This window comes from Amblyomma mixtum, chromosome 2 (genome assembly GCF_055824585.1).
Source record: "Amblyomma mixtum isolate Tamu chromosome 2, ASM5582458v1, whole genome shotgun sequence".
Classification (NCBI taxonomy): domain Eukaryota; kingdom Metazoa; phylum Arthropoda; class Arachnida; order Ixodida; family Ixodidae; genus Amblyomma; species Amblyomma mixtum.
In genome coordinates, this window is record NC_143013.1 from 163,004,327 (window position 1) to 163,016,641 (window position 12,315).

A 12,315-nucleotide genomic window follows, 5' to 3' on the forward strand; every position below is an offset into this window, starting at 1 on the left:
ATGCGATCAAAAGCTTTGGAGAGATCCAAAGCTAAGACTGCCTTGGTGTGACCTGGAAGAAGCGGGTCAAAAAGGTCGTGTGTGAGTTGCAGCATGGCATCCTGTGCGGATAGATGAGGGCGGAATTCCACCATGCTATGCGGGTAGAGATTGTTGTCCGCCATGTGACTTGTGAGTCTCGCTAACACAACATGCTCGAGGAGCTTCCCGAGGCATGAGGTTAGCGAAATCGGGCGAAGGTTTTGAATGGTGAGTGGTTTGTTGGGTTTTGGTATAAATATTACCTTCGCGTGGCGCCATGACTGCGGGAGGTTACCCTCCCTCCAGCACTGGTTGAAGTATTTCGTAATGTGGGTGATCGATTGGTCATCCAGATTACGGAGCATGGAGTTTGTGATTTGGTCTGCACCAGGTGCGGAGTTGGCGCGGAAAGTCAGGAGGGCCGCTCTGACTACCGTCTCCGTGATGTCGGTGTCGAGTGTTGGATTTGCTTGTCCTGTGTAGTGCGGTAGAGGTATGGGGCCGCCTGGAGATGTGTACATGGTTTGAAGTGTGTCTAGAAGGGTGTCGGGATCGTCAATGTGTTCATGTGTGAGGCGTGTCACGTGGTGCTGTGCTGCTGATTTGGTGCGTGTGGGGTCAATGAGGTGTCGGAGGAGTTGCCATGCTCGTTTGCTGGACAGGGTTCCGGCGATGCCGTCACATATCTGTCCCCAGTTGGATCGACAGAGCTCCTCAGAGTGCTGTTGGATTTGTGTCTGCAGCGCGGCCAGCCGCTTTTTAAGCGTTCTGTTGTGTTTGTTGCCTTTCCAGCGTTCCAGGATGCTGTGATAAGCCTCCCAGTGGTGGGCTAGGCGTGTGTCAAGGGTCGGTGTTTCAGTTGTAGTTTCGATGTGTCGTGTGTTGTGGTGAACGTCATGCTTGAGTGATTGCACCCATGCATCGATGTCTGCGATGGGAGTGTCTGGGAGGGCGGTGCGTGCAGCGCGAAAGGCATCCCAGTTAATGAGTTCGTGTGTCATATTTGCGTGACGGGGTGGTTTGTATGGGACAGTGATTTGTATAATGTAATGATCACTGCCCAGTGTATGTTGTGTTCTGTTCCAGGTAACGGCGCGGATACACCGGCTCAGCGTCAGGTCCGGACTGGTGTCCATGCTGACACTGTTGCCGATCCGCGTAGGCGTCTGAAACGTGTTGTGCACAGTGAGTTGGAGGTTCTGCAGGAGCAGCCAGAGCCTGCGACCTCGATGTGTCGTGGTTGTGTATCCCCAGTCAGTATGCTGACTGTTGTAGTCCCCACCGATGAGTAGGGGATGTTTCCCTGCTAGATGTTGTATCTTTCGCAGAAGTGATTCTAGCGGGGCCATCGGCAGGGACGGGGGGTGGTATATGTTTGCTATAAATATAGAAGGAAGTGAATGTGTGTGATGTATAATTTCCGTGATCACGCAGGGCGTCTCAGACGTAATGTGATGAGTTTTGTAGGTGAGGCTGCGGTGGATGAGTGTGGACGCCCTGGGTGTGTTAGTGGTACCCGAGTGTGTAGATGTGTAGCTGGGGAGGGTTGCTCGGTGTGCAGTCTCCTGGAGAAGAAGTATGTGGGGCGTGGGTGTGATGGTGGGAAGGAGAAGTTGCAGAGGTGCGCGCTTTGCCCGGAAGCCGCGGCAGTTCCAAGTTATAATGGGGAGATAATTAGTGTTCCCCCCCGCCATATTGGATGGTGGGGGGATTGAGGAGGGTATTAAGACGGGTGTCAATTGGTATGTGTGGCTCAGGGAAGGTGTTTTGTGCTTGTGGAGGTAGGATGGGGGGAGTGGAGGGGGTTTGAAGTTGGGCGAAGCGATGGGTAAGATTATGCTCCAAGAGCTCCATCATCTTGGTAAGCATAGCGTCCATGCACTGCTCAACTTTTTCGGTGAGGGCGGCGGCAAGGTGATTGAATCTGACCTCGAGGCGGGCGTCTAGCTCCTTTAGTTTATGGTCAAATTTTGCTTCGAGTGCTGCTAATTTAGCGTCTATTTCTGGGGGCACGGGAGGGGGTGTGGCGTCTGTGGTGCGCTGTTTCTTTGCAGCAGGGGTGCTCGAAGTGTCTGTGGATGATGAGCTCGAATTAATGACAGGGGGTGCGGGTTGAGGGGGGATGGAGGGGGCGGGGGTGCTTAGGAGAGAGGAAAGGCGGCTTACCTCGTCACTCAAGGCCTTGAATTCCTGGTCTCTCGGGTCTGCCTGGGAGGACTGGGGTGGTTGGGGTTGACGGGTGGTTTTGCCGGAAACGCGGTCTGCCCAGGTGAGACGCGTGGCGTTCTTGCTGCCATTCTGCCGGCTTGTAGAAGGCGACCGGGAAGCCGTCGAGCTGCGTCTGCTGGCTGTGCCTGGTTGATCGCAGCGGGAAAGCCGCGATCTACCCGGAGGAGAGAGAGCGTTCTTCGGGGACGCTAGTTTGCGGCCCCGTCCCTTGCAGTTCCCGGTGCCGGTCATATGAGGTCGAATGAGTGAATGAATGAATGAAAAACTTTATTGTACAAGTGTTCTTTATCGAAGAGTAGGTGGAGCCCTCAGTCCAGGGCCCCAGCGGCCTTTGCAGTCTTGCAAGCCCTGTCGATCAGCTTGAGCTGCTCTTCAGGCTTCGAGCTGGACAGCGCAGCCTCCCACTGCTCCGGTGTTGGTGTGTTGTTTATCGGCACTGCCTGCATTTTCTGACAGGCCCATGTAACGTGGTAAAGCGTTGGGTGTTCACCGCATAGCGGGCATTTGTTGGCATATGTGGAAGGATAAATTTTGCTGAGTAAACTCAGATTGGGGTATGTATTAGTCTGCAGTTGTCTCCAGGCAACCGACTGCTCTCTACTAAGGTCTCTATGGGGAGGAGGGTAGGCCCTAAGGAGGGCTCGTTGGTGTTCTAAGATGGCTCCATACCGTCTAGTGACTGCGTCCAGTTCCCCTTCGGTGCGCGCCTCCCGGTTGGCGTATCCTCGGGCATTGGCGTCCGCACATTGGTTCCCTTTGACAGCCTCATGGCCTGGTGTCCACGTGATGAAGCATCTCGTAAAAGTGATCGTCCTCGCCTTGAGTATGTGAATGGCTGCAGTGGATATGCGTCCACTGCTGTATCTTCTGCACGCCTCTTGCGAGTCTGTAATGATGTGTGCATGGGGCTTGTCACTCTGCTGGGTGATGGCGAGTGCAACTGCTGCTTCCTCAGCCTCGAGGATGTTGTTGGTTTTTATCGAAGCGCAGTTGATTTCCCTGAGCTGGTGATCCACCACGCTGGCTACCGAGCCGTATCGGTGTCTGTATGTTGTTGCGTCAACGTATAATACGTCTTTTGCCCCGGTGAAGCTTCTTTCGTGGAATTCAGATCTTGCCTTTCTTCTCGCCTTATGTATATCGGGATGCATGTTTTTAGGAATCGGACTGATCTCAATAATCCTCCTGATTTCATTTGGAACGCTCTCTGTGCTATTGATTTCTTTCAAAGCGTCCCTCATGCCGAGCAACCGCAGCGTGTTTCGGCCTGTTGCGGACAGCATCAGTCTTGTTTTATGCGCGAGAAGGTGGGCCTCGATATGTTCTTGTACTGTGTTGTTTATGCCCAGTTTAAGGAATTTCTCCGTCGAAGTGTTGACCGGCAGTCCGAGAGCGCATTTGTATGCTTTTCTAAGAATTGCCTCTAACTGCTCCTTTTCTTGCTCGAGCGGTGTTTGGTAGGGGACGCCGTATGAGATCCTACTGACCACGAGGGCCTGTACTAGCCTACATGTGTCTTCCTCCTTCATACCTCTTCTTCTGTTGGAAATTCTTGCAATCATCCTGGTGATCTGTGCTGTGGTATTTGCTAGCTGTCTGATCGTGTGATCAATACGACGGTTGCTTTGGATCCACATGCCGAGGATCTTAACTTTCGATACTTCCGGAACCTTCGTTTCCCCTATGTAGATATCTATGGAGTTTTGCAGATCATACCCTTGTCTGTAGACTCTGAGCACCTCGGATTTTTCAGGGGAGCATGCGAGTCCACAGTGTCGGGCGTATGCGTTGAACGTGTCTGCTGCTCGCTGAAGAAGCTCTTGTTTTTCTCCTAAGGATCCCCTTGTCACCCAGATTGTGACATCATCTGCGTAGATGGCATGCCTGATTCCTTCAATTTCTTCAAGCGCCCTTGCTAAACCAATCATTACAATATTAAAAAGCATAGGTGATAACACACAGCCTTGCGGTGTTCCTTTTTCGGGGGTGTTGAAGGTGTCAGTCCTGATGCCTCCTATTCCAATGGTAGCGGTTCGGTTAGTCAGAAAGGCTTTCACATAGTTGAATATTCTCTGCCCACAACCCAGTTTGCTGAGCCCCTCCAGCACAGCCCTATGACTGACGTTGTGGAAGGCCGCTTGAAGATCGAGAGCGAGCAAGATGTTTTCTCCATATTTTGGAACGGTAGTAAGCACCTCCTCCTTGATCTGCAGGAGAACGTCTTGTTTCGATAGGTATTTTCGAAATCCAAACATAGTGTGCGGCATGAGTTCGTTGTCCTCAAGGTGGGTCTGCAACCTGTGATGCACAACTCTCTCGTACACTTTTCCCAAGCATGATGTTAACGAAATGGGTCTAAGATTTTCCAGGTTTGGAGTCTTTCCGGACTTCGGAATCATTACTATTTCCGCATGTCGCCAGTCGTCCGGGAGGGTCCCCTGTTCCCAGTGTTTATTGACGAATTCTGTGAATCTTTTGATTGAATTGTCATCCAAATTTCTTATCATGGCATTAGTGATGCCATCCCTCCCTGATGTTGTGTTCTTTGTGGCGGACATCACAGCGTGTCTGACTTCTTGTATGGTGTTAGGGACGAGGTCGCAGCATCCCACCGCTGCCACCAGTTTGTTACGGTCGAGGTAGCATGGACGTGCTCCGGAGAGCAAAATGAGGGACGCCTGAGACGAGGCTGCTGGGAAAAGACAATGAAGAGGAATTTATACATGAATATTTACAAGTGAGCTGCAGGAACGCTGCATCACGACAGCTCAACAGGAGAGCATGATGACAAAAGCTCTTCGGCCGTGCCGCTGCCGGCTTTTTAAGAGTTCTCTTCCCTAGGGTCCCTAGATGGGGGCCGGGTTTCACTGGCACCAATCACCGACACGCACGCACTCACTCACTCCCGAGAGATCACGCCGTCGTCACGCGCTGGGAGAGGGGAACGATGCCAACCACGTAGCGCAGACGCCGAAATGTCCATGAGCGGCGTTCGCGCGCATTTCGAACGCGCGTTCCCACTCGGTGTACGGGAAACGCTCGCTCAACCGGGCAGACGGACGCGGCTTCCGTGGCCATCCAGGCGTTCACCCAACGCGCGTCTCGGGGTTTGTCGGCGTTTCGCTGCTGCCATGTCGTCGTCTTCCCCAGGACGAAGGCGAGTCGTAACAGACTGCCCCGCCGGGGGAAGGAGATCCCGATGGACAGGGGACAGCATCCGCTGTCCGGAGGGATGTCGCTTGAGGCTGGTCTCAACTGCAGTCGGTTCTCTCTCGGCGGTTCTGGAGCTCAGCGCACCCCGAAGTCTTCCTTCGCATGTGCAGGTTCCCAAAGGGCACTGCAAAGTGACTCGTGCTCCGCTAGCGTTAGAACCACGCCGAAAACTCAACCGCTCAGTCCGCAAGCACGACACAATCCCCACTAAGCTATGCCAGGCTCTTTCCCTCAAACAAAGTCAATTAATTAATCACTGGGAGTAGTCCAGCAGCACTCACAAAACTCCCACAGATCGGCACATTACACCACAAAGCGCATCTTAATTAAAAAAAATAAACAAAACCAATAGGCTCAAAATCCTATATCAGGAAAAAAACTACCAGCAAACTGCAACTATGATGCTGACTCTTGCGCTAGGGACCTCGACTTAAGCCATCGGCGTTACCGTTGAGACTACCCTTTTTGTAGCGCACCTCAAAAGAATATTGTTGCAAAGCGAGGCTCCAGCGCAGGAGGCGGCCATTTTTGGAAGAGGTTGTTTGCAGCCACTGGAGAGGGCAATGATCCGTCTCTATGATAAACCTCGAGCCGGCAAGGTAGCACGACAATTTCTGAACGGCCCACACGAGACACGCGCACTCTTTCTCGGTGGCGCTGTACGCCTGCTCACGACTGGTCAGTTTACGACTAGCATACAGGACAGGGTGCTCCTCTTCTCCATTTTCCTTTTGGCACAAAACAACGCCCATGCCGCGTTCGCTAGCATCGCACTGAACCACGAAACATTTAGTGTAGTCAGGGGAGCGTAGCACGGGCTGACTTGTTAGAGCGCTCTTTAGGGCGCTAAAGGCCCTTTCCTTCTTTTCGTCCCAGACCACTGTTTGTGGCTCTGTTTTTCTGAGAGCATCTGTCAGAGGACTCGCGATATCAGAATACCTGGGAATGTACCTCTGATAGTAGCCGGCGACACCCAAGAAAGACCTGATATCAGTCTTCGTGCGCGGCTGCGGAAACTCTCGTATCGCGGCGACCTTTATTTCAGAAGGGCGGCGACGGCCCTGACCAATCACGTGACCGAGGTAGACAACCTCGGCCTGTGCCAACTGGCACTTGGGGGCCTTGACCGTCAAGCTCGCGTCGCGCAGGCGGGTTAGAACCGCACGCAAGTGGGCCTTATGCTCAGGCCAGGATGCGGAGAATATGGCTATGTCGTCTAAATACGGCAAAGCGAACATTTCCTGCCCTCGCAACACTTTGTCCATGAGGCTAGAAAAGCAGTACGGCGCATTCTTCAAACCGAAACTCAAAACTTTAGGACGGAATGTTCCCATAGGTGAAATGAACGCCGCGTATCTACTAGCCTGCTCTGTAAGGGGAACCTGCCAGTAACCCCTGACCAGATCCAGTGTGGAGATAAACTGAGCGTTACTAACCTTCTCGATGCGCTCCTCGATGTTTGGGATCGGATAAATTTGATCCTTAGTGATGGAATTAAGCTTGCGGTAATCGACGCAAGGGCGAGGGTCCTTGCCCGGTACCTCGACTAAAATCAAAGGGGAGGTATAATCACTCTCACAAGCCTCAATAACATCCAGCTCCAGCATTTTCTTTACCTCAGCTTCGATAATCTCGCGCTGGCGCGGCGGCACCCGATACGCCTTGGACCGTACTGGCTCTGCCGAGGTAAGTTCAATGTCATGAGTAAGCACGGAAGTCCTACCCGGCCTATCAGAGAACAGACCTCGAAACTCTCGCAGGAGCTCGTGCAACTCGTCTTTCTGCTCAGGCGACAGCGGTGCTTTCGATATCAAGTCACTAATTACTTGTTCAGTGCCTTCCCTGTTTGTCACTGAACCCAATCCCGGGAGCTCGAGCGGAAGCTCTTCGGGAGCGTTTACCATCATACACACCACTGCTTCCCTTTGTCTATATGGTTTGAGCAGATTACAGTGATAAACCTGCTGGACTTTACGCTTTCCTGGTAGCTTCACCACGTAATTAACGTCTGATAATCTTTCCACAATCTGTGCCGGACCCTCCCACTGCACTTCGAGCTTGTTTTTCAGCGATGTGCGTAAAATCAATACCTCATCGCCAACCTCAAAACGACGGGCCCTAGCTGTCCGATCATAATAAATTTTGGCCTTCTGCTGCGCTTTGGACATTGCTTCACCTGACAACTCCTGTGCCCTTTTTAACCGTTCGAGTAACCCAAGCACGTACTCCACCACGACTGGGTCATCACCCCGGCCTTCCCACGATTCTCGAAGTATGCGGAGCGGAGATCGCAAAGTGCGACCGTACACAAGCTCCGCTGGCGAAAAGCCGGTAGCCTCATGGGGCGCGGTTCTTAATGCAAACATCGCTGCAGGCAGGCACAGCTCCCAGTCTGTTTTACTCTCAAAACACAATGCTCTCAACACACGCTTCATGACGGAGTGAAGCTTTTCAACGGAGTTCGACTGAGGATGGTACACGGAGCTATGTAAAAGCTTTATCCCACACCTTTCCAGAAAGGCCGTGGTCACAGCGCTTGTAAACACCGTGCCCTGATCTGACTGAATTTCCGCAGGAAAACCGACCCGTGCGAATATGGACAGTAGTGCATTAACAACCTCAACCGAGCTGAGTTCTTTAAGCGGGACTGCCTCGGGGAACTTGGTCGCTGGGCAGATCACAGTCAAAATGTGTTTGTGCCCTGATGTTGTTACCGGCAGGGGTCCCACTATGTCAATAACGAGCCGTCTAAAGGGCTCCGTAATGATAGGCACCAACTTCAACGGCGCTCGCGCCTGGTCCCCCGGTTTTCCCACACGCTGACAGGTGTCACACGTCCTTACGAACTGCTCTGCGTCACGAAAACACCCCGGCCAATAGTATTCTTGCAGCAGACGGTTCTTAGTCTTTTTAACTCCCAGGTGCCCGGACCACGAACCTCCATGCGACAAGCGCAACAGATCCTGACGGTAGCACTGAGGAACGACCAACTGATCGAACTCTACTCCCCTACGGTCTAGATACCTCCGGTACAGGACACCTCTTCTTTCTACAAAACGTACCCTTTTCTGTGCGATCCCTTCTCTTACATTGCGGCGGATATTCTCTAGGCTGCGGTCATTTTGTTGCTCGGCTATCAGATCAGAACTGCGGACTTTTAGCAACCTATCAAGTCCATCTGACGTCGGCGCGATGAGCAGGTCTGCCGATAGCTCCTCTAGTGTTCCCGGGTCCGGGATTCTCTCTAGCTTATCCGATGCCTTCAATGATTCAGGCTCCCTTCTGCCCTGTGCGGATATGCTGTGAACCTCAGTGTGCTGTACCTCCGACCCTTCCTCCCTGTTCGGCAACGTCGCCTCCGCAACTACCGCCTTTGCAGCAAGCTCCCGAGCTCTCGATCTGGTCAAGGCCTGAACGCTACCCTCACCAAACACGAGTCCCTTTTCGCGCAGGAGGTGATCGGACCTGTTTGAAAATAGGTACGGATACTGAGGGGGGAGCATAGATGACACCGCGGCCTCTGTCTCAAGTGCGCCGAAAGGTCCTTCAATACGCACTTTTGCAACGGGCAGACACACGCTATGTGCCTCCACGGCTTGCTTGATCCATGCGCACTCGCCCGTGAACATATCGGGTTCTACGAAAGAGGGGTGAACCACATCCATCGTCGCCGCGGAATCACGAAGCACTCGGCACTCTTTCCCGTTCACGACGAGGTCTCGCATGTACGGCTCCAGAAGCTTCATGTTCTCGTCATTACTGCATACTGACAAAAATACGAGCTTAGTTTTCGCTTCGGGACACTGCGCCCAAAAGTGTCCCGGCTTCTGGCAAGTATAACACACGCGCGTTTGCCTCGCCTCTAACCTCTTCCTGCGTTCGTTGTCGGCTGCCGCCGTCTCTGTGCGCCCGGTCGGATCATTTTTACTCGCATCCGCACCACGTTTGCCCTCCTTTGGTCTGATGGGCGTGAACTTCGGCCTCTCAAACTTCGAGCCGAATTCACCCCGTTGACCGTCCCTGGCTCCGCGAGCCCGACGAGTCACAAACTCCTCTGCTAACTCAGCGGCTCTCGCCACGGTACTAACGTCTGGCCTGTCCAAGACCCAGTACCGCACGTTTTCCGGTAATCGTCTATAAAATTGCTCCAGCCCGAAACACTGCAGAACTTTCTCGTGATTGCCAAACGCTTTCTCTTCTTTAAGCCATTCCTGCATGTTTGACATAAGCTTGTAGGCGAAATCCGGATATGACTCGTTTTTGTCTTTCTCCGTTTCGCGAAACTTCCGACGGAACGCTTCTGCCGACAGCCTGTACTTTTTAAGCAGACTCGATTTCACAAGATCGTAATCCTCCGCCTCCTCTTTCTTCAGGCGAGCGATTACGTCGGCCGCCTCAGCGGGCAACAAAGTGAGCAAACGCCGTGGCCACGTTTCCTTAGAAAACCGCTGATACTCGCACGTTCGCTCGAAGTTAACAAGGAAGAAACCAATGTCGTCTCCAGTCTGAAACGGCCGCATTAAGTCAGTCATTTTGTACGATACCCGCTCTCCTGCACCGTGTGCCTGACTTGACCCACGAACGCGTTCCATCTCTATGTCGAGACGCTTCATTTCCAAAGCGTATTGACACTCGCGTTCCTCTTTCTCTTGTTTTTCTTTACGTTCAAGTTCCTCTTTCTCTTGTTTTTCTTTACGTTCGCGTTCCTCTTGCTCTTGTTTTTCTTTACGTTCGCGTTCCTCTTGCTCTTGTTTTTCTTTACGTTCGCGTTCCTCTTGCTTTTCTTTACGTTCGCGTTCCTCTTGTTCTCTTTTTGCCAATTCCCTCTCCTCAATGGCCTCAAGGCATTCCGCAAGCTCGTCATCTTCAGCCTCCAACGCAAGAATAGCCTTCAGCAGTTCTGGTTTTCTGAGTTTGTCTGATACCTCCAGACCCAACTCTTTCGCAAGCTCCAGTAACTTTGGTTTGCGCAGCGTCTTCCAATCCATGGCTGCTCTGAGTACTGCTTCTCTACTGCCCGCTATTGTCTTGCTGCAACTAACCCAGCAGCAACGACAACCCAATTACCAGCTCTGTTCCCGACACTAACAAAAGCCTGGCAAAACTCAGCAGAAGAAAGTTCCGCACTCACCAAACCTCGCAGCCAAGAATCCAGCGCAGTCGGTCCGCTGCAGGCAACCAGTCAACACACAGGGCTCGTTGCACTGCCCCCGACTCGCCGTTCTGCTGCTCAGCGTCCCGTTGTCCGCAACTCTCCGCCGGCGTCCGACGATTCGCGTCCCACCGCTGCCAACCAGTTTGTTAGGGACGAGGTCGCAGCATCCCACCGCTGCCACCAGTTTGTTACGGTCGAGGTAGCATGGACGTGCTCCGGAGAGCAAAATGAGGGACGCCTGAGACGAGGCTGCTGGGAAAAGACAATGAAGAGGAATTTATACATGAATATTTACAAGTGAGCTGCAGGAACGCTGCATCACGACAGCTCAACAGGAGAGCATGATGACAAAAGCTCTTCGGCCGTGCCGCTGCCGGCTTTTTAAGAGTTCTCTTCCCTAGGGTCCCTAGATGGGGGCCGGGTTTCACTGGCACCAATCACCGACACGCACGCACTCACTCACTCCCGAGAGATCACGCCGTCGTCACGCGCTGGGAGAGGGGAACGATGCCAACCACGTAGCGCAGACGCCGAAATGTCCATGAGCGGCGTTCGCGCGCATTTCGAACGCGCGTTCCCACTCGGTGTACGGGAAACGCTCGCTCAACCGGGCAGACGGACGCGGCTTCCGTGGCCATCCAGGCGTTCACCCAACGCGCGTCTCGGGGTTTGTCGGCGTTTCGCTGCTGCCATGTCGTCGTCTTCCCCAGGACGAAGGCGAGTCGTAACAATGGTAAGGGGTTCGTCCAGAGCGGGATTCGCTTTGCCCGTGTATGCCAAGCTGCTGTCGGCGTGTGTTGCATTGCCGATATAACGCTGCTTGATGTTCTGTAGTAGTTCCTCGTCAGTGCCTTGGAACTGGTGCGCGATCCTTTGGGTCGTCTTACGAGTTTCGGATTTTGTCGTGGTTGAGTCTATGAGAGCCCTTAGCAAGGCCCATGTCTTGGCCCAACCTAGAGTCCCCTGAAGTTCGTTGCACTTTTGGTTCCAGTCGCGCCTCGAGAGCTCCGTCGCATATTCTTCGGCTTGTCTGGTGACCTCAGCGATCTTACGCTTGAGCCGCCTATTATGCTTTTGCCTTTTCCACCTTTTTAGTAGGCCCCGTCTGGCGTCCCAAAGGTGTAAGAGATGTTTGTCCACCTCGGGCGTGTTGGTAGTGCGAATACTGCGATAATCAGGTCTAAACCTTTAATGGCTCATGCGGTCGCGGTGTCCATCCATGCTCGCGGTGTACGTCCGCGCGAAAAAACCGTGCCAACTGTGGCCTCTCCTCCGCTCAAGGCGCAGCCTCGTCCGTAATATTCTTTCCTCAAATTCATTTTCTTCATTACGGGCCTTCTTTCTGTTTTTTTCCCTCCCACTTCCTCCCTTCCTTTGTCGTGCGGTTCGGGTGTCCACCGGGATGGTTTTTAGGCAACCGCTTATACGGCCTCACCAACAACACAACAGGTCGATTCAGGCACCCACTTACCCACGGCGCCAGTTTTCCCGCCACTCGACAAGCGGTTCGGGGAAGCGGCAGTAGGTTGACCAGAAGGCTTCCACAAAGCAGAATTTAGAATTTCCAAAGTGTCTTCGTGTGCAGTCACTCAAGCATGAAGTGCATCACAAAACGCGACACATTGAAACTACAACCGAAACCTCTACCCTCGAATCACGCATAGCCCACCTCTGGGAGGTTTATCACAGCCTCCTGG

At 53.0% G+C, this 12,315-nt stretch overlaps 1 protein-coding gene across 2 annotated transcripts; it reads right to left on the reverse strand.

Annotated features, from left to right (window-relative positions):
- Window positions 1-4,940: 4,940 nt before the first annotated feature.
- On the reverse strand, window positions 4,941-11,351 carry LOC149361450 (uncharacterized). 2 transcript variants are annotated; one of them, XM_089572687.1, is made up of 2 exons: window positions 10,253-11,351; window positions 4,941-10,153 (listed from the first exon to the last, which is right to left on the reverse strand). In XM_089572687.1, the coding sequence occupies exons 1-2, from the start codon at window positions 10,449-10,451 to the stop codon at window positions 5,880-5,882; spliced, it is 4,473 nt and encodes a 1,490-aa protein (XP_089428813.1). In that variant the 5' UTR covers window positions 10,452-11,351; the 3' UTR covers window positions 4,941-5,879. The 2 variants fall into 2 exon arrangements, with proteins under 2 accessions (XP_089428813.1, XP_089428812.1); XM_089572686.1 differs by having other exon boundaries at window positions 4,941-11,351.
- Between the last annotated feature and the right edge of the window lie 964 nt (window positions 11,352-12,315).